Source organism: Leopardus geoffroyi, chromosome D3 (genome assembly GCF_018350155.1).
Source record: "Leopardus geoffroyi isolate Oge1 chromosome D3, O.geoffroyi_Oge1_pat1.0, whole genome shotgun sequence".
Taxonomy (NCBI): domain Eukaryota; kingdom Metazoa; phylum Chordata; class Mammalia; order Carnivora; family Felidae; genus Leopardus; species Leopardus geoffroyi.
This window is the reverse complement of record NC_059339.1, coordinates 26538711-26560495: the sequence shown is the minus strand read 5'-3', so window position 1 is coordinate 26560495 and position 21785 is coordinate 26538711. Positions and strand designations below refer to the sequence as shown.

The 21785-nt window shown below is 50.0% G+C and overlaps 1 protein-coding gene across 3 annotated transcripts in view; it reads left to right on the top strand.

The window, feature by feature from the left end:
* Positions 1-21785, top strand: part of MYO18B (myosin XVIIIB) — a 259923-nt gene that overhangs the window by 218429 nt on the left and 19709 nt on the right. For all 3 annotated transcript variants that reach the window (XM_045459579.1, XM_045459578.1, XM_045459580.1), the window contains 3 exons: positions 2528-2658; positions 12028-12072; positions 13445-13582. In XM_045459579.1, coding sequence (XP_045315535.1) covers positions 2528-2658; positions 12028-12072; positions 13445-13582 — 314 coding nt within the window. The remainder of the gene's footprint in view (positions 1-2527; positions 2659-12027; positions 12073-13444; positions 13583-21785) is intronic.

The window sequence follows — 21785 nt, the reverse complement described above, 5'->3', positions numbered from 1 at the left end:
CGGCTTCGATCAACTGCAATGCATTTCCAGCTCCTTGTCACCCCCCCGACTGCCTCTCTCCACGCCGCTTCTCCTCTGCTCAGCCCTTGGGCTTCTCAGTTTTTGCCTTTTCTCTCTCTGTCTCTCTCTCGTTAAAATTGGAAAACCTCAGAATCGGATGAAAGGCACAGACTCACAATAAGCAGAAATGGCTGAGCCGCTCTGCAAAGGAGAGCTGTGCATGTCCCATAATTGGGGAGCAGCCCCTGCTCCTCCCTGACTGTCGCCGGGGGTGTGCACAGGTAGCCCCAGAAAGATCGTTGGCCTGGGAGCGGGGGCAAGAGCAGTCTTTAAATCCAGGCTCTGTACCTTACTGCCCTGGATGCCTTCACTGGCCTCCATTTCTTCATCTACGAAACAAAGGCAACAATCCCAGGCTCAGAGAGGGGCTGTAAACTGTTTGAGGTTGCACAGCTAGTGAGTTAAATGGGCGGCCGGGGACTGTGCTTAGGTCTGACCCTAAATCTTTATATTTTGCCCCCTTCCACGCCCTCAGCAGTTGGTATAGATGTGTTCCTTAAAACAACAGTCGACAAGGGACACCTGGATGGCTCAGTCGGTTAGGTGTCTGACTTCGTCTCAGGTCATGATCCCAGGGTCCACGAGTTCGAGCCCCGCGTCGGGCTCTGTGCTGACAGCTCGGAGCCTGGAGTCTGCTTCGGATTCGCTGTCTCCCCCTCTCTGCCCCTCCCCTGCTCACGCTCTTAATGTCTCAAAAATAAACAAACGTTAATGTGAAAAAATTTCTTAAAGTCGGCAAATCATCCTTAAATAATATTAGAACAGCTTAAAAGAAACATTTTATCTATAATACCCACTCCCTTCATCCTCATCTTATAAATACTACCAACTTCCTAAGTGTTTTTCCAACTGTGTGCGTGTTATTTGCAGACTGCTAGGGACACAGTATTCCTCCGTTCTATTCTGTTTGAGTGCCTTCATTCTGCAGAAGCATTCCATGCTGCCACAGCCCTTATTTCCAACGGGAATGTCTAAGAGCGCCAAAATGGTACACCGTGACCCCCCTACCGATCCCCAGTTGTTGGCTGATGAGGCTGCTTTCAGCTTCTCCCCATCCTCAACACCACCGCTCGAAGCATCCTCCCCTACAGACCTCCCTCTGCCTTTGATTGATTCCCCCTGGGCTTACCTGCTGGCAGGTGAGATTCTGGGTTTAACCCGAGGTTTCTCAGGGACACTGTGGACATTTGGGTGAGGTAATGCTCTGTGGAGGCAGCTGTCCTGTGCATTATAGGATGTTGGGCATTATCCCTGCAAGGTGCCAGTGACACACACACACACACACACACCAAGGTGTGACAGCCAAAAATGTCTCTAGGCATTGCTCAGTGAGTGTCCCCTGGGGGGAGCGCAAAATCACCCTCAGTTGCTAATCATTGCAATTAAAGGGTAGGGGTGGGTGAAATCTGTGGGTGAAACCTGTTGCCAATGGAAGTCAGAGGTTTTCCCGAGTCTGGACAGAATCCGATTAGGGCAGGGTCGGAGGGGGAAGAGATGAGCCCACAGAGGAGAGGCAGATGCACGGAGCTGGAGTTCCAGCACTGCCATTAAGCCTTTGCTTCCCCGGGCCTCAGTTTCTCATCTGCGAAATGGGAGCAATGATAACCATCCGCCAGGCTTCTGAGCAGGGAGGGAGGTCCTGACGGTAAGACGCTCAGCACAGTGCCAGGCACAGAAGGATCTTAGTAAACGGCAGTGGGGTGCTCTGGGACGAGCCCCGTTGGCTTGTCAATTTTTGTCTTTGCACCCTCTGAGGACGGCATGGCAGAGTGGAAAAGGAACCGTTCTTTTTTAAAAAGTGTATTTATTTTGAGAGAGAGAGCACACTCGAGTGGGGTAGGGGCAGAGAGAGTGAGAGAACCCCAAGCAGGCTCTGTCCTGGCAGCACAGGGCCTGACCTGGGGCTGGACCTCACGAACCGTGAGATCATGACCTGAGCTGAGATCAAGAGTTGGACGCTTAACCGCCTGAGCCACCCAGGCGCCCCGCGAACCATTCTTGTCTGCTCCCCAGCCGACACGATCTCCCACTCCAGATCCATCCCTGAGGCAGACTCAGCTTCCTGAATCAGCTTCGGTGACTGGTCTGGGAAACATTAATTGGCTCATACATTTGCTCATCCATCCAGGGTGTAGTGCCTGGTGCAAAGTGAGTGGTGCAGGTTCCGAGCGTGGCTCTGGGGTCGGACACGCTGGGCTCAGGACGCCAGCGTGGATGAGTGAGCGCTGTCCATGGGCCACGCCCCGGTGGCCCCCCAAACGCCCCTGCCCTCTATAAAATTCAAAGCATCTCTCTGAGGGTCCATAAGCCCATCTGTGCAGAGAGTGTGCCTCAAGGGGTGCCCACCATGTACTAGGTGCTCAGTGAACACTTGACTCAGCCCAGCGTGTGTCTCCACCCCAGAAGCTCTGGCAGGTGTGTGGGTTCTTGCCCAAGGCCAACGTGCGCTTGTGGTCTCTGCCTCCAGGAGAAGCACGTGGAGGACCTCTCGGCAGTGAGACAGACCCTCCAGACAGACCTGGAGACGTCCATCCGGCGGATTGCCGACCTGCAGGCAGCCTTGGAGGAGCTGGCATCCAGCGACAGTGACACAGAGAGGTAACCTACGGGGGGTGGGGGGCAGGCGCAGCGGGGTGCAGCAGGTGGCCTGGGGCCCTGGGGTGCCCTGCAGCCTTTGGTAGACGGAACTCCTTGTCTCGGGTCCTCCGGGGGCCGCATCTGCGGGGACACCCGGATGCATCTCATGGCGGGAGGCACGACCGGCTGGCTCCCTTGAGGAGGGGCAGGACGCTTGCTTCCTCTCCAGTGTCAGCATCTCCTTGTTGCCACCGAAACCGCCTGGCCCAGCTCTCCAAGACTTGGGGGAGGTGACCCTGGGACGTGTCTGCAGAGCGGGCTCCAGTTTGTCATCGTGGCCAGTGATGCGTCCAAGCTGGGCCCAGTCCCCTCACGCATCAAGTGGATGTAATACTTTGAACCGACCGTGTGAAATGGCCAGGTGTTGACCACTCTTGACCTGCAGATTGGCATTCCATGGACTCAGCCCTCTGCCTACCTGGTAGGATTGTCAGAGTCAAATGAGGTACCAGATGGACATGGCTTAGAACCAGGCACGCAGGCTGTAAGGGTGTGCACTGCGTTTGTGCCCAGAAATGGGCATCGCTTCACAAAGGCAACGACTGATTCGAGGATGCAAAATTAGCCAGCAGGTGATAGGCAAGGCCTCTCAAGTTCAGTGTCGGGGCTTCTCTCCTTTCTCGGAAGACAGGTTGCTTCCTACCGTTTCCACTCAAGTCTCGAGCTGCCGCAGGCCAGGGGTGCCCCGGGTGGCCACATGGGCCCGGGCTGTTGAGCCCCTGCAGGAGGCCCATAGCGTCCTGTCCCCCAAAGCTGCCTTTGCAACCTTGGCATTGTCACCTCTCTGGAACCCACAGCTGCCTGTCTGGCTGCAGCCTCTCTGTCCCCATCCCAGCCTCTGTCGCAAAGCCTGGGCAGCAGGGAGAGACATCTTCTTTGCGATTGCTTTGGGAAGAAACAGGATGCCTTAACCTAACCTTCAGAGGCGGTGCCCTCCTCACACACCCCTGTGTGGGCTGCATCGGCCCCTGGTCCCTCTTGGGCTTTGTCTCTGTGGGGGATGGCATGCGTTGCAGCCACAACAATCAACGATCAGACCATGGAGTGCAACCCTCTCCACTCTCGCGAGGACCCTGGGGAAGGTCAGGGTCGCACAGCAAATTAGGTGCTGCAAAACCTGGGGCTGCTGAGTTTCCCACCCTAGACCGTTGCCTGTCACACCCCTCTTAATAGGGGGAAGCAGGAGCCAGCTGCTGACCTGCAGGAGGTGTGGGCATGAGCTGGGCAGTGAGGGAAGGAAGCAGTGGTGTGAGTCAGCTGCGGTCTAGCCAGTGGGGAGAGCCCGTAGAGCTGACCATGCCTCGTTAAGGGGGAAAAGAAAGCCCAGAAGGAAGCACACCAACATTCTGGTGGAAGGCATTGCTGGTGACCTAAATTTTTGTTTGCTTCAAGCGTATTTACATATTCTAAAGTTTCTGCAGTGAACATACCCAGTCCTCGCTGTACTAGGTAGGTTCCTCTTTGAGGAGATTTTGCTCCTATAAGTTACAGACTTGATACGCCTGATTTTATTTATTTATTTGCTTGTTTATTTATTATTTTTAACGTTTAATTTTGAGAGGCCGAGAAAGAGAGAGAGAGAGAGAGAACAGGGGAGGGGCAGAGAGAGAGGGAGACACAGAATCGGAAGCAGGCTCCAGGCTCCGAGCTGTCAGCACAGAGCCCGACGCGGGGCTTGAACCCACGGACTGTGAGATCATGACCTGAGCCGAAGTCGGCCGCTTAGCCGACTGAGCCACCCAGGCGCCCCGCAAGTTTTTGTTTTAATTTCAGGATAGTTCACATACGGTGGTAGGTTAGTTTCAGGTGTACCATATAGTGATTCCACAATTCCATACATTACTCTGTGTTCGTCATGGCAAGTGTGCTCTTGATCCCCATCACCTGTTTCCCCCATCCCCCCACCCCCTGCCCTCCGGCACTCGCCAGTTTGTTCCCCATATTTCAGCATCTGTCTTTTGGTTTGTGTGTGTCCCTTTCCGCCACCCCCCCCCCCCCCCCCCCCGCTTTGCTCATTTGTTTTGGTTTTTCAGTTCTACAGATGAGTGAAATCACACGGCACTTGTCTTCCTCTGCCGGACTGACTTCACTTTGCATGATACTCTCTAGCACCATCCGTGTCATTGCAAGTGGCAAGATTTCATTCTTTTTTTATGGCTGAGGAATAGTCCACTGTGTATATATGCCACTTCTTCTTTACCCATTTATCAATCGATGGACACACGGGCCGCTTCGATAATTTGGCGGTTACAGATAATGCTGCTATGAATACATGTATCCTTTCAAATTAACGTTTTCGTATTCTTTGGGTAAATACCCAGTAGTGCGATTCCTGGATCGTAGGGTAGTTGATTTTTAAGTTTCTGAGGATTTTTAAGTTTCCGTTTTCCAGGGTGGCCGCACCAGTTTGCATTCCCGCCCACAGTGCAAGAGGGGTCCTTTTTCTCCACATCCTCACCAACCTTTGTTTGTGTCTGTGATTTTGGCCATTCTGACAGGGGTGAGGTGATCCCTCACCGTGGTTTTGATTTGCATTGCCCCGATGATCAGTGATGTTAAGCATCTTTTCATGTGGCTGTTGGCCATCTGTAGGTCTTCTTTTTTTAAAAATTTTAAAAAATGTTTTTATTTATTTTTGAGACAGGGAGAGACAGAGCATGAGCAGGGAAAGGGCAGAGAGAGGGGGAGACACAGAATCCGAAGCAGGCTCCAGGCTCCGAGCTGTCAGCACAGAGCCCGACGCAGGGCTCGAACTCACGGAGTGTGAGATCATGACCTGAGCTGAAGTCAGACGCTCAACCGACTGAGCCACCCAGGCGCCCCTGTAGGTCTTCTTTACAGAAATGTCTGCGAACATCTTCTGCCCACTTTTAATTGGATTAGTTGGGTTTGGGGTGTTGATAGCTTTTCTAATAAATGAAAGCTATCAGCAGAACAAATGAAAGTTATAAAAATAACCAAATTGGAAAGAGGCACAGGGTGTGGGTGCTTGCAGGTGTGGGTGTAGGCTGGGCAGAGGTATGACAGGTATGGCAAGGAGCCTGGGAAGCGAGATCCTGGTGGCAAGGTCATAGAGGGTCACAGACTTCACTCCAGTCTCAGCTTAGAGGGGATCCTTCGGAGCCTTAAAGGGACCCTGCCCTCACCCTCATCTTGATAGGAGGCATGCTTATCTCTTTCTGTTCCAGGTGAAAAGCCTCATGCTCACCTTCTGTCCCAATCCTACTTTTCTGAGGTCCCCGGGAATCCCATCTGAACCCCAGCTTCCTGTCTGCATTTTCACGGCCTTGGGTCTCAGCGAGACTCCATCCTGACTCTCTGCCCCGTTAACTTGGAATTGAACTAGACGCAGAGCAGAGATCTGACCAGTGGCACAAGAATGGGGGGGGGGGGACACTGGGGGGAAATTGCCCACAAAGAAGTCTCAACACATTTCGAAGAATTAATATGGCACAAACCTTGTTCTCTGGTCACGCTGCCATTGAAATGATTATCGGCAGTGAACGGCAGTCCGTGTCTTGCCAGGCTGCAGAGCCAACATCCGGAGCAGAGCCCCAGCTCCTACCCGGGTGCCAGCCTCTCCTCCTCTTCCCCCATCCTGACGGCTGCACGGTGTACTTCCTTCTTAATTGTCTCATCTCCTGGGGTACGAGGTTTGGATGGGAGCCCGAGGGATTCGTCGAAGTACCTCTCCAAACTGAGCTCTCAATTAGGATTCACACCCACCGGGCGGAGAGAGAGAAACAGCGTGTGTGTGTGTGTGTGTGTGTGTGTGTGTGTGTGGTGCTTCTGCTGGAGGTAAGGTTCTTTAAGAGACTTGTTCAAATTATGAAAAGTCACATTTCCCCGTGTTGGGAATTCAATCCGAGCGTAACAGGCCTTCCAGGCTGGAAACGTGGTTACGTGCTCAGAAAGCCAGGTGGCCCGTGTGGCAGCGTTGACTCCCGTGCCTTCCTGCACTCGGGCTCTGCCTTGCGACTTCAGCGGTGGCGTCAGCCTTCTCGGATGAATGGGGGAAATGCTTTAAGCTGTCCCCCCCTCCGCGGCCTGGGGCAAGCTGATTACTCCTGGAGGGAGAGATGTGTCAGCTGACGCCCCGTCTATTCCTGGGGCTATCCCAGGGTCTGTAGCTACTCACCTTTCTGGGGGCTGGGGGGGGGGGGGAGGGGGAGGTGGGGGAAGTGTGGCGAGGTCGATGGATGACCTCTGACTCCTAGGTCAGCTGAGAGTGTGTCAATTCTAGTTGGCCCAGTCAGAGACCAGTGCTCTAGAAAGGTGCCTTCCGTTGCTGTGTTCTGTGTGACTTGTATGTTTCTCAGCCTGGGTAAAATTAGGCCACAGTGAGAAAAGTGGGAAGATGTGGGTCGCACCAAAGATTGCAGCTCCCGCCACGGGCACAATTTTGAGTTAATTTATTTATTAGGGGTCCCGGGTTCCAGCCAGACTGTTAAAAAGATGCAGACTCAGCCTCTTTCCATTATTCTGAGAAGGTTGGTGCCCCATTCCCAAGCACAGTGTGGCTCCCTACTGCAGGATAGCACGCGTTTAAATGATGCCACCGAGGCCATCTGGCTTTGGGAGCGTCCTTCTAGCTTGGGAGGACTGGATCCCCCAGCTAGGCGGGTACTCTTTGCTGAGGACCCGCTTTGTGTCAGGCTGCACAACCTACTTGTTTTGTAGACATTGTCTCCCAACTTTTGAGGCTGGTACCCAGTTTGTGGATGAGGACACTGGAGTTTGAGAAGTCGAGGAGCCGGCTTGGGCTCAGGCAGCAAGTTCAGGGGCCACGATGATTTCCAGGCGGACCCCACCCCCCACACTCCCCATAAGCAAACTCTGCTGTCGTGTTCAACAGACCCCTTCTTCCCCCTTTCTCTTGTCACGGTCCTGGTTCTCCACCCAGTAACTGGCCTGTCACTCTGGTGGATGCATGTCTGTGTCACTGGGACCTGGGGCCAACACATTCACGCGTTACTTCCCAGGCAGTGTGTGCGTTTAGACTGGAGTTGTCTGACGGAGACTCTCGCTGAAGGACCACAACAGAAGACATCTAATTATCTTGCTTAGCAGCAAGCCCCTGTCCGCAAATGCTCGGCACAAGTTCTTTAAAAGCCACGTGCGCCAATGTGAGAGAAAGAGCCACCGATGAGTCAGGAGACAGGGTTCTGTCTGGGCTGCACCGCCAAATAGATGCGGACCAGGTCTCCTGCCCTTCCTGGGCCTCTGCTTGCCTACTCAACACGTTAAAATCATCATCATCACCACCACCAGCAATATTCACCTTCTACGTTAAGCTGGGAGGTACGTTGGGATGCCTGGGTGGCTCCGTCTGCTGGGCGTCCGACTCTCGATTTGGGCTCGGGTCATGATCTCAGAGTTTGTGGGTTCGAGCCCTGCAGTGGGTTCTGCGCTGACAGTAGGGGGAGCTTGCTTGGGATTCTCCCTCTCTCCCTCTCTTTCTGCCCCTCCCCACTCACGCTCACTCTCGCTCTCTCAAAACAAATAAACATTAAAAAAAAACAGGGGGTGCAGTAAAAAATACAGTCCCATTTTGGAACTTGGAGCACAGAGACTCTTTCTTCATACTCTTTTATTTTGTATACCAACACAAAGTCCTGGAGAAAATTCTAACTTAGGATGGAGTGCAGAAAGAAATGAAGGTTCGGGGTCAAGCCTCCCTACTTGGTCTCTCTCCCTGACCCCTTAGACGCCCCTGTGAGGTCTCCAAGAATGCAGAGGCTCTGTAGACCGTGGTGTACAAACTCCAGTATCTACCAGGACCAATAATCCACGGCTTATAAAAAGTCAACCTGGTGGCGATTTCTACCCATCTGGTTCAATGAGTCTCAGGATCACGCAGAACAAAATAGCCTGCTTCAGCCTGAAAGCCTTTCCCCTCCCCCTCCTTCCAAGCTGCAGACCACCTCAGAACGAAGCTGTTAAGTGCCTTCCGCAGTTTCTCAGACCATAAGGCGTGAGGTGGCTTCCAGAAGCCCGTCTCCACCCCACCTCTTTATTTCAGACATACTCCATTTTGTCGAGACCTTCAAAAATGGCGGGTAGCGTGGGGTCCAGCCGGGACACCACGCTTGGCCTGGATGGTAGTTCATCAGGAAGTCGACAGGCAGAATGGCCGGCAGACCTTGACTTTAACCTCAGTTCTGTGAAAGTGCAGTGACATGAGTTCACAGGCAAAAGCAACCAGTGCACAGATGAAAATTTCTATAAAAACGTAAGATTATTTTCCGTAAGCATCCATACCTGTGTCTTTTTATTTCTCGCAGCTGGTTCTTTTCCAGAGTCACAGGGCTTCGAAGGCACTAATAATGACCACTGATAATCTTACGCTCTTACAAGATTGCTTCTTAAGATTCTTCACCATTTTTTTTCCCTGCGTGGTGATACAGGGTGCAAGAGTCATTGATACAGCAGTGATGGGTCACGCCTGCTGCCTGCTGATTTCTCATCGAGAATATTGGCTTAGAAAACCCAGTTCTTTCTGTTAAGGCAGAAGCAGGCCCTGGGATTAGCTCTTGTGATAACCAGAGTCTGGCAGGAGCCAGAGGCTTACCCCAAACAAGGGAAATTGAGATCGCAAGCAGGGAAGAGAGTAGACCCAGGCCACACAGTGAGGCCCCTAGGCTTTGGTCGCCTTTTCTCTCAGTGTCTTATTCTTTCTACAACCCTAACCCAGCAGAGGCATGGAAAGACCCAGAGCAGCAGCAGGATCAGAGTCGGATCTACTCACATTGACCACTTCAGGGTGGAGAGAGAGGGAGGCAGGGAATCCCAAGCAGGTTCTGTGCTGTCCAACCATTCAGACACTTAACCCGCTGAATCATCCAGGCACTCCCCACAAAGTGGGGTTTTTTTTAAGTATTTTCAATAGTTTGTTAAAAAGTTACGTCAAGGGGCACGTGGGTGGCTCTGTCGCTTAAGCATCTGGCTATGGATTTCAGCTCAGGGCATGATTTCTGTTTGTGAATTGGAGCCCTGAGTTGGGTTCTGCACTGTCATTGCAAAGCCTGCTTAGGATCCTCTGTTCCTCTCTCTCAAAATAAATCAGTAAGCATTTAAAGAAAAGCTCCATCAAAACTTTGTCTACAGATCCTCAAGAAGATTCAGGGTCACCCAGCAAAGACAGTTTTGTTCTACTGCAGGGTTGTTGTTTTTGTTTTTTGTTTTTTTTTTTGTGCCGTAGCAAATTAACACAAATTTGGTGGCTTAAACCAACACAAGATTTATTATCTTACAGTTCTGTTGTTTAGAAGCCGAACGAGGATTGGGGCATGTGGGTGGCCCAGTCGGTTGAGCATCCAACTTCAGCTCGGGTCATAATCTCACGGTTCATGAGTTTGAGCCCCTCATCGGGCTCCCTGCTGTCAGCACAGAGCCCCCCTCGGATCCTCTGTACCCTCTGTCTGCCCCTGCCCTCCTCATGCTCGCTCTCACTCTCTCTCTCTCTCTTTCAAAAATAAATAAACATTTTTTTTAAAAGCCCAGCAAGGATCTCCCTGGTCTAATAAAGGTATCAAAGGGGCTGTGTTCCTTCTGGAGACTCTAGGGGAGAATACATTTCCTTACCTTTTCCAGGTTGTAGAAGATACCAAAACACCTTGTGACACTTATATCTCTAGAGCCAGCAATATTGCCTCTCAGCCAATCTTCCATAGCCACATCTCCCTCTGACCATATCTGGGGAAAGTTCCCTGCTTTGAAGGATGTGACGGCCTAGGTTGGGCCCACCCAGATAATCCAGGATAACCTCCCATCTCAGGATGCTTAACCTTAACCACATCTGCAGAGTCCCTTCTACCGTGTCAGGAAATGTAGCTCCAGGTTCTGGGGATTAAGGATTAGGACATGGGCATCTCTGGGGGTCGTTCTTCTTCTTCTCCCAGGGTCATTCACAAAGGTTGCTTTTGTTATGGTGGAGAGGTCACAGCAAACCTTTCTTTAAAAGGCTAGACAGTGGGGCTCCTGGGTGGCTCAGTCGGTTAAGCGTCTGACTTCGGCTCGGGTCATGACCTCGGGGTCCATGAGTTCGAGCCCCACGTCGGGCTCTGTGCTGACAGCTCAGAGCCTGGAGCCTGCTTTGCATTCTGTGTCTCCCTCTCTCTCTACCCCTCCCCTGCTTGTGCTCTGTCTTTCTCTTTCAAAAATAAATAAACATTTTTAAAAAATGATAAAAAATAAAGGGCTAGATAGTAAATATGTTAGGCTGTGGGGGCCACATGATCTTTCTTGCAACTACCCTGCTATGGTAGAGCAAAAGCAGTGATGTGCAACATGGAAATGAGTTAGTGTGGCTGTGTTTTAATAAAACTTTATTTATAAAAAACGTTTGTAGGTTGGACTTAGCCCATGGCTGGAGCTCAATGGATTCACAAAACGTTGTCTGAAAGAACTTCTGGTCTGGCCTGAGCCCTGGGGCTAAAGATATGAATAAAACACGTTCTTGGATCATGAGGGGCTCTTGCAGTCTGGTGGGGACAGATAGATATGAATAGGAGCCCCAAGACTGACGGATCCTTGAGGATAGGGACCAAGGAACCACAGGTACATCCCTTGGAGAACAACCGGGTTTTATAAGGAAGGAATTCCCCAGATTCCATGCGAAGAACAAAGCGGGAGGCCCTGGCTTGTGAAGCCAGGATTCAGATGAGGTCTCCGGTGTCCGAGGGTGTGGTCTGGTTGTCCACACCCGCATGCGGGACAACTGGTAAAGAGCATGAGGTTAATAGCTCTTACAGACCTGGGATGGATTCAAAGCTATGTGACCTTACAAGTGTGTCCCTTTCCTCATTCACTAAATGGAGATAGGCGGGATGGTTAGATGAGATCACAGGTAGAGCATCTTTGTTGAATGAAGGGATGCTCCCTAAGGAATAGCTACCACTGTAATTAGTCTCGGAGTTTCCCAGAATTCCCTGGAAAGCTGGCCACCTGCCCTCTTGTCTGATTCACTCGCACTCACAAAGAACATACAGCAAACGCGTTGCTTGTTGACAATAATGACGCTGTTAATAACAGCAGTACTGGTTGTACTAAAACAAGGGCAGGGATAATGGTTGTTGCCTTTTAATCAACACTATTTATTTGTCAGGAACCAGGCCGCGATGTTTACAAGGGTTATCTCGCTTAGTCTGCCCCACAACCAAACCCCATTCGTCACCGCGTTTTACAAAGGACCCCAGGAGGGTCAGAGAAGGAGGGTGACTTGCCTGAGATCACGCAGGGGCAAAGGTTGGAAGTTTGTCTAACATCAAAGACCATGTTCTTCCCCTGGAAGCACAAGGGGGACAGACTCATTCTTGTGTCTCTTTCTAGTGTCCAGACGGCAGTGGACTGCACCAGCCGTGGCGGAAAAGAGACGTAAGTGAACCCTGAGTGGAATTGAGCAGTTGACATTGAAGCCAAGGGCAAGCCCTTGGCTCTCCGGGTCCAGTCCACAGAGGGAACACGCTCTCCGCTTGGAGAATTACTGGCAATGCCACGATAGCTCTGACTCCATGGTCACAACATATAGCACTGGGGACACATTATTGAACGGCCCAACTTCTTTTAGACAGAGAAGCCCATGACTTACCATACCACTGTCCCCACCAAATACTTTCAGTGGCTCCCTATTACCTCAGAATGACACACATACCTGACCCTACTTCCCTCTCTACCTGGGACTCCTATTTTGCATATCACCCATGCCCTGCCCTTTTCCAACGTCCATACCTATGTGTATGCTGTTCCCTCCAGCTCAAAGTCCTTTCCCCAGGCCCTGCGTGGCCAACCCCCAGCCTTCAAACAAGTTGTGGCTCAGCTATCCCTACTTGATGCCTTCCCTTATGCCTCCAAGAAGCAAATCAAGGCTCCCTCCTAATTTTCCTACTTTCTATCCCTCTCTACGGCCTTAATAATTTTCTCCTTTATTTTGTGGTTATCTCTATGGATGTCTACTCTGGTAAGATGGAGTCTTGAGGACAAGTTCAATGTTGGGTTCACGTTTATACGTCCTTCCCATGGTGCCTGGCATGGAGCATGCTATAAACAAACAAATGAATTTATAGACAGATACAAATATAGGCATATATAAATACAGATACAGATATCAAAATAGATATATAGTTATAGATATAAAGATTGATATAAATATTGGCAGATATAGTTGAGTGAGTATATCAACTAGAAAACAGAATAATCATTGAGTACCCACATCAGTTACAGGCCCACATAGCCTCACCCTGTGCTGCTTTCAGAATTAGGGGACATAAAAGCAAAGGCTCTGTCTACAAAGACATTCTGGTTAAGGCAGGCAAGAAGTTAAGACCTTCACACTTGACATATTCCATGGGCTTATCACTTGGTATAAAATTCAATGCCAAATTTTACCTTAAAGTCAGAATTGCCTCAATATCTATATTAGAGTGCTTATCTCCCCAAGGAAAAGCAGTAGTTAGTAGCAAGGGCATTAGAATTGGAGAAACCAGGGTTGGCATCCCAACTTTTTCACTAACTACATGGATGACCTTGGCAAGACCCAAATTGGCCTCCTCAAATTCCGTTTACTCTCATCTATATAATGGGGACAGCACTGGCTCTCACGTCTCAGGGATGGTGTTGTGAGCACTGATTGACATTATGGGAGTCCAGCATGTAGCACATGCCTGGCTTATGCTTAGGGGTTAATATCTAGTTATTGCTGTTACCGTGGTTGTCATTGTGCTGACAGCATCCTGTCTTCTGGTTCTAGAGATAATGTCTCCATCCTCAGCTCCCAGCCAGAAGGCAGTCTGCAGTCCTGGCTGAGTTGTACTCTGTCCCTGGCTACAGATACCATGAGGACCCCCTCTCGACAGTCAGTCATCAGCAGCCACACGCTCAGCCCCAGGTAAGAGTATCTCCCTGCTGTCTCTGGATGGCCAATAGCTTGAAAAATCTCATCCTTCAAAGGCTGTTGTTCATGTCTTCCACTTTCTCCAGCATAGGCATGGTCTTGGACAGTTTGAGCTATGACCCTGCCACTTCTTACCTGAAGGACTTTAGGCAGGTCGATTATCTTCTCTGAGCCTTCACTTCCTCATCTGTGCAACAGGAAATATAATTGTGTTTACTGCTCCAAACAGTTAAAATGATGAAGATCTAATGCAGCCCTCACTAAAGCACAGTTTTCATGATGATTTTTTAAAAAGCATGTGGTGAACATTTTTTAAATAACTGTGGATTTATTATAGTTTCCTTCTATCTAAAGCAAGCCCTCCTTGTTTTCCATGTATGGATGGTTCTGGATTTAAATTTTTCTTTTGTAAACATATTCACTTAAGTGTTTCTGTATTTGAGTTTGTGTTTTTTTTTTTTTTTTAAATGGCAAATCAGTATCATTGACAGTTAGGCTGGATAATTTCTCCCTCAGAGATTTTAGCTTTGTTCTGAATGTCAAGGTTTTATATTTTCCCCACCACAGAGGGTGATGGATTCAGTTACAGCCTGAGACAAAACTCTCGCAAATCTGTAGGATTGCCAACAATAGGTTCCTTCAATAAACGGGCCTCAGGATGCACCCTTAGTTTAGGGCTTAAATCCATCATCACCCTAGTTTTTCAGCCTCGTTTCTCTCAGCTCATTTGGTTTTCCTTTTCAAGGGCGGCCCTCTTATAATTAGGAGCTAACAGCTATAAATCAGAAATTATGGATTAAGCAGATGCGTAATTAAGATGAAATGCATACTTCTTTTGTGATAACAGAAGACCCAACGTGAAAAGACAGAAAGAAAAGTCAGAGACTCAAGGAGCAAATACAGACAATCCCTTCCTGACTTGAAATGTGTTTGCTCTGAAGGAGGGGGCTGTCTCTACAAAAAGAAGGGGGTGGAAGTTCACGCTAACCTTTCAGGCATATTCAGCAAATGGCAAATGTCTGACGCATGCCTGCAGATAATCTTAGGCTGAAAAACTTGACATCGAAAATATCAGAGAGAGGCTCCTAGAGTGTGGATGCATCAGGGGAGTTAATTAAAGCAAGATCATCTGATTACTGCTCTTAATTAAAAACAAAGACCTATATGGAGAAAAAGCCACCTCCTCTGTGAACCCCAAAGGTTGAAGACTTATTCTCTCCTGATAAGTAAATGCCCCTGTTTCTCCCCATCGGCCAGTATATAAGGCAGTGAAGCAGAACTGGAGGCAGCCATAACAGCATGTGAATGCGCATTAACATAATATCCGAGCTTTGTAATCATAATCGCACCGGCATACGATTTTGTCGTGTTCGCTCTGTCACATTGTCGGATATTGTGTTACTTACAAACTGGAGGTTTGTCAAGCAAGCCTACGGGTGCCATTTTTCCAACAGCATTTGATCTGTCTCTCTGTGTCACATTTTGGTGATTCTTGCAACATTTCCAACTTTCCCCTCATTATTTTATTTGCAATGGCCATCTGTGATCCGTGATCTCTGATGTTGCCATTGTAATTATCCTGGAGCGCCATGAAACACATCCATGTAAGATGGTGAACTTAATCAGTAAATGTTGTGTATGTTCTGACGACCCTACTGATCCGCCGTGTCCCAGCGGATCTCCCTCTCCTTGGGCCTCCCTATTTCCTACGACACAGCGATATTAAAATTAGGCCAACGAATAACCCTACAGTGGCCTCTAAGTGTGCATGTGAAAGGAAAAGTTGCACATCTCTCCCTTTAGATCAAAAGTTAGACACGATTCAGCTTAGTGAGGAAGGCACCTCGAAAGCTCAGAGAGGCCGAAAGCTGGGCCTCTTGTGCCAAATGCTTAGCCGACCGGTGGACACGAAGGAAAAGTTCTGGAGGGAAATGACAAGTGCAACTCCAGTGAGTTCACGAATGATAAGGAAAGAAACAGCCTTCCTGCTGATCTGGAGAAAGTTTCAGTGGTCTGCATGAGGATCAAACCTGGCACCACACTCCCTTAAGCCAAAGCCCAATCCAGAGCAAGGCCCAAACTCTCCTCCATTCCGTGAGGGCTGAGAGAGGTGCGGAAGCCGCAGAAGAAACGTTCGAAGCTAGCAGAGATTGGGTCACGAGGTTTAAGGAAAGACGCCGCCCCCGGAACCCGAGAGTGCAGGGTGTGGAGCAGCAAACACTCATGTAGAAGCTGCCAGAAGATCTGGCTAAGGTCGTTCGTGAAGACAGCAGAGGCTCAGTGCAGACGGAAGCTCCCACTGTCGGAGGACTTTCGTAGCTAGAGAGGAGAAGCCAAGGCCCGACCTCAAAGCTTCCCAGGACAGGCTGACTCACGTGTTAGGGGCTGGTGCAGCTGATGTCTTTGAGTGGAAGCCAGGGTCCACTGACCAGTCTGAAAATCTGGGGCACTCAAGCATTGTGCTAAGTCTGCTCTGCCTGTGCTCTGTAAGGTGAACAACAAAGCCTGGAGGGCAGCACATCTGCTCACAGCGTGGTTTCCTGAAGACTTCAAGCCTGCTGTTGAGACCTGCTGCTCGGAACGCAAAAACTCCTTTCCAAATATTCCCGTCCATCGGTAGCACACCTGGTCACCCAAGAGCTCTGATGGCGTGGGGGTGTACGATGAGATTAATGCTGTTTTCAGGCCTGCTAACACAACATCCATTCTGCAGCCCACAGACCAAGGAGTAATTTCGACTTTCAGGTCTTATGATGGAAGAAATGCATCCGAAAGCCTAGAGAGCCGCCATAGACAGGGAGTCCTCTGATGGATCCGGGCAAATTGGAAAGCTTCTGGAAAGCATTCACCATTCTGAAGAACATTAAGAACGTTCTTGACTCACGGGAGAGGTCAAGATAGCGACGTTAACAGGAGTGCGGACGAAGTGGATTCCATCCCGCGTGGAAGGGTGGAGGAGTCTAGACTTGAGTGGGGAAGGTAGCTGCAGATGGGGTGGAGACAGCAGGAGAGCAGGGACTGGAGGTGGAGCCTGAAGGGGGAACCGAATTGCTAAAAACCCATGGTAAGCGTGAACAGAGGAGGAGTTGCTTCTCACGGATGAGCAAAGAGAGTGGTTCCTGGAGATGAACTGTGCTCCTGGTGAGGATGCCGCAAAGACTGTTGACGTGACAAGAAGGCATTCAGAAGGTTCTACACACGTAGCTGAGAAAGCAGCGGTGGGGTTTGCAAGGACGGTCTCCAATTCTGAAAGAGGTTCCACTGTGGCTAAAATGCTATGAAACCCCATCGCCTGCTGCAGAGGAATCATTCGTGAAAGGGAGAGTCAATTGATGGGGCGCACAATATGTGGGCTTATTTTAAGAAACTGCCACAGCCACCCCAGCCTTCAGTGACCTTCACCCTGATCAGTCAGCAGCCATCACCACCGAGGCCAGACCCTCCACCAGCAAAACGATGATGGCTCACCAAAAACTCAGATGATGGTTCACATTTTTAGCAATAAAGGTTTAATTAAGGTATGGACTTGATTAGGCTTTTTTTTTTAATGTTTATTTTTGAGAGAGACAGAGTGTGAGCAGGGGAGGGGCAGAGAGAGAGGGAGACACAGAATCGGAAGCAGGCTCCAGGCTCCGAGCGGTCAGCACAGAGCTCGACGCGGGGCTCGAACTCACGGACCGCGAGATCATGACCTGAGCCGAAGTCGGAAGGCTGACAGACTAAACCACCCAGGCGCCCCTTAAGTATGCTTTTAAAAGACATAATGCTGTTGCACACCTAATGGACTACGATGTAATAGTGTAGTGCAAACATAACTTTAATGTGCCCTGGAAAACTAAAAAATTTCCTTGACTCGCTTTATTGAAATCCTCACTTTACTGCGGTGGTCTGGAACGGGACCCACAATATCTCCGAGGCATGCCTGTAGTGACGTGCGTGATAAGGATCCTTAGCCCTTCGGTTACATCCTAAGTGGCCAAACACCCGTGTGAGTGGGAGGTGGGAGGCTGCCGTGGTTTGGGTGCACGGACGGAAGTCACAGCATGTGGATTCCAACCCTCTATTTGCTCCTTTGCGGCAGTGAGATCTGGGGCAAGATCTTTCAACTTCTCTGTCCGTGTTTCTCTGTGAATAAATCTGGGTTGTTGTCAGGTTAATGAGATGATGCACACATTTGTCTTCATTCGGAGCCTGGCACCTAGAGAGAGCTCAAGAAAATTAGCTTTATTCGTGTCGGTATCTGCTGGATGCCCAGAGGAAGCCCAGGAGACAGACATTCCCCCCATGTGGCGGCAGAGGAATCTGAGGCCCAGAGACAGAGAGGAGACAACCAATTCAGGCACAGATGGTCTTACCCCAGCTTCTAGAGCTCTGCCTGAGGCAGAGCCTGCCTCCACATGCTCAAGCAGCTCTCACCAGGGCCTCACCCCCCTTTTTCTTCCCCTCTCCCCTTCCGAGTCCTCAGGCTTGTCCCAGGACAGCTCAGAGCAGTGGTGCTCCAGGGACAGTGAAAGGGCAGGAGGCAAGGAAGGACCATAAACTTCTTGTCTATTTTCCTTATATCTGTATCGCTGGGGCTGGCACACAGTTGGTGCTCAATGAATGTTTGTCGAGTGAGTAACTGACCGTAACTCACTCAGGCTGGAACAGAAATAGTAACCATACTTGGTCACAGCTCAGCCCTGACTGCGAGTCACAGAGAGTCGGTAATTGATCAGTATCCCATAGCAGCCAAGTGGAAGGGCGGGTATTGGAACCCAGGTTTGAATCCCTCCAAAGCCTGTATTTGTATCTGCTTCCCTGCCATGGGCTCTCTGACATTTATCCAAGGTTGGGGATGCAGATTACTCACCTGCAGCATTTACTGGCATAGAGCTGTTCTTACTATTAAAACTGCATAAGGATTATTACTCAACATTCAGCAGCCATCCGAAAGATACCTACTGAGTGCCAGATCCCCTAGATCAAGCCCTGAACATTTTGAGCACTGTCCTTGGAATACGTTTCCAATTTAAAGCTGCAAGAACTTCTGAGTTGGAAAGAAGCCCTAGAATTATCTGATGTGATTTGTTCATTACACAGACGGGGGTCATGGAGGTCTGGGGAGGGAAATACCTTACCCAAGCTTATAGTGACTCCTGGCTTAGAGCTCAAGTGCCCTCCAGCTCTTCCTAATTGCACAAGTAATCTACAAATACTCCCTCCCCCCACCCCCCGCCCCATTCAGGAACTCAAAATAGAACAGATAAAGCTAAAACCCTCTTAACCACGGTGACCCCCATCTCAGCTCCTTTCCCAAAGGTATCCACCATCAATGATAGGATGCTTTGTTATGTACATGATGGGGTACATAAATTCTTACAATGTCTTTCTCTCCTTCGACATCCCTCAACAATATATTTTGGCGATCATTCCTTATCAGTATGCCTAGGTCTGTTACCATTCTTTTAATTCCTGCAAAAGATGTGCAAGCTAAGCCATGGATTCTTTAATTAAAGTCTTCTTGTTCCGCTTTTAGCTGTTTTCAAGGTATTTTCTCTGAGCTTGTAAGCCTTTAAAACACACACACATTCAGGGCGCCTGGGTGGCTTAGTCGGTGAAGCGTCCGACATGGGCTCAGGTGGTGATCTCGCAGTCGTGAGATCGAGCCCCACATAGGGCTCGTGTGCTGAGTGTGGAGGCTGCTTGGAACTCTCTCTCTCTCTACCCCTCCCCTGCTCATGCATGCACTCTCTCTCTCTCTCTCCCCCCCCCCCACCGTCTCTCAAAATAAATAAATAAAACTTTAAATTAAAAAAAAAAACACACACACACGCATTCTCATCCACATGGGCAGACTCTTCTCAGGGTCCAAGGGCATTTGCATTTTAAACTTGATTAGATACTACTACCAGATATGGGTACCAGATCATCCCAGTGTCCTTTCTGCCAGGAGACGGTAGGGAGTAGAGCCTGAGACGCCCATGTCCCCAGCCCCATGTTACCTGGCACGTCGTAGGGCTCAATAGAGGAGACTCTTGGACATTTCGAATTTGACTGAGAAAGAAGGTCACTTTAAAAACAGAGGAGAGAGAGAAAGCAGTCTTCTGCCAGAAAAATAAAAGCATTCACTGCATTATTTATAAGGGACGTCAGCCCAAGAGAAATACACCTAGAGCCTTATGATTTACAGACCAGGAACCGTGCAGCTGCTGCTGATAAATGCAAGCGCTTCTGGAGATGGAGACACTAAATTACCTTCGTGGCCCCCAGAGAGGAAGTTTATGGGTTTGGTGGTGGCAGGAACACTTGGCTCAGGAATCTCTCTTAACACCTGGCTGCAGGTGGTGCCAGGGCCATCCAGGGACGGTCAGCTCGGCCCTTGCCGTGTGCCTGGCCTCTCTGGCCACTGCCCTGCTGGAAGAGTGTTAAAGCAGGGGACCTCTCCCCATCTTCCCTCTGGTCTCAGAAGACGAGATCCGGCCCTGCCGGCACCCATTTTGCACCCCACGCACCCCCGTCCCCTGCAGCCCTCCGGTCCACTTAGTGTCCCCTCTCTCTCCTGTCTGCTCAACTGCCCATTCCGGTCGTCCTTCTTCACGAGTGAGAAACACCTTGAGGTCCTCCCCATCCTAATGGTGTGCTCCACCCCCCGTCACCCCGGAGTCCCACCGAAGCCCACCTTTTTCTCCTCTTTGGAGCCAGGCTTCTTCAGAGTGGGGGTCCGCACGTGCCATCTGCACTCATACGCCTCACGTTTGTGCCTCGTTCGTTGCCTACAACCCGGAGCCCGGCCCCCACCGCTCCCTGAAACCTGCCTCACCACGCCAGTAGATTCCCAAGGGACAAATCGGGGGATGTTCTCCAGTCTTGATCTTTTTTCTAAACGTATCCCTGCCCTTAGCAACTGCCGAACACTTCTCTGTTTACTTGACCTCTTAGACATTTCTGCTCCTTGGAGCTCCTCAAACTCCTGGTCTTTTCCTTTCCACCCCCAGTCCCCAAATGTGTGTGGGTGGGGGGTTTCACGGGGCGCCGCCCTCATCTGGCTGTTTTGCTTTCCACCTGATCCCAGACGATCGTCTCGTGATTTTTAACACCCCTATCGTAAGTGGGAAAACCCCCAGTCTAGACCTCCAACTCTTACATTCTCCCGGGTTTTAAACGTAGACATCATATCTCATTGCCTGTACCGAGAAGATCGCCAACCACATCGCTAACCAGATGTCTTCACTCAGCATATCTGGGAGGAAACTCCTGCCTTCCCGCCTACTCTGTGTTATCAGTGTCGAATTTGGTGGTTCTCTCATTCATAAAGCCTCCCAAGCTGGGTCGTCTCAGACTCTCATGTCTTCTCTTTTGTCCTCATATTCATCGGATCCCCAAATCTTGTTTATTCTGCCCCATCTCAACGTTCTTGGCTCTCTCTGCTTCTTTCCATCCTCACCGCCAACACCTGTAAGTCAGGCTACCGTCATTTCTGTCCTAGGTGCTGGCAAAGAACTTCCAATATTGTCCTTCCTTCATCCATTCTCTATACTTCAGCCAGGGTGATGCTTTTAAAATGAAAGTCTAGGGGCGCCTGGGTGGCGCAGTCGGTTAAGCGTCCGACTTCAGCCAGGTCACGATCTCGCGGTCCGTGAGTTCGAGCCCCGCGTCGGGCTCTGGGCTGATGGCTCAGAGCCTGGAGCCTGTTTCCGATTCTGTGTCTTCCTCTCTCTCTGCCCCTCCCCCGTTCATGCTCTGTCTCTCTCTGTCCCAAAAATAAATAAAAACGTTGAAAAAAAATTTTTTTTAAATACAATGAAAGTCTAGTTGGGGCGCCTGGGTGGCTCAGTCGGTTGAGCGTCCGACTTCGGCTCAGGTCATGCTCACAGTTCGTGGGTTCGAGCCCCGCGTCAGGCTCTGGGCTGACAGCTCCGAGCCTGGAGCCTGCTTTGGATTCTGTGTCTCCCTCTGTCTCTCTGACCCTCCCCCGCTCATGCTCTGTCTCTCTGCCTCTCCAAAATAAAGAAATGTAATAAAAAAATTAAAACAAATTAAAATGAAAGTCTAGTTGCAGTGGCTTCCCATCTCTTACTGCAGGAGTCAGCAAACTCCTGCTTGCAGGCCAAATTTGGCCCTCGACCTGATTTTATAAAGTTTTATTGGAACACGGCCTTGTTCACGTTTTTGTTTTTGATTTTACATATTGTTTATGACTATCTTTGCACCGTGA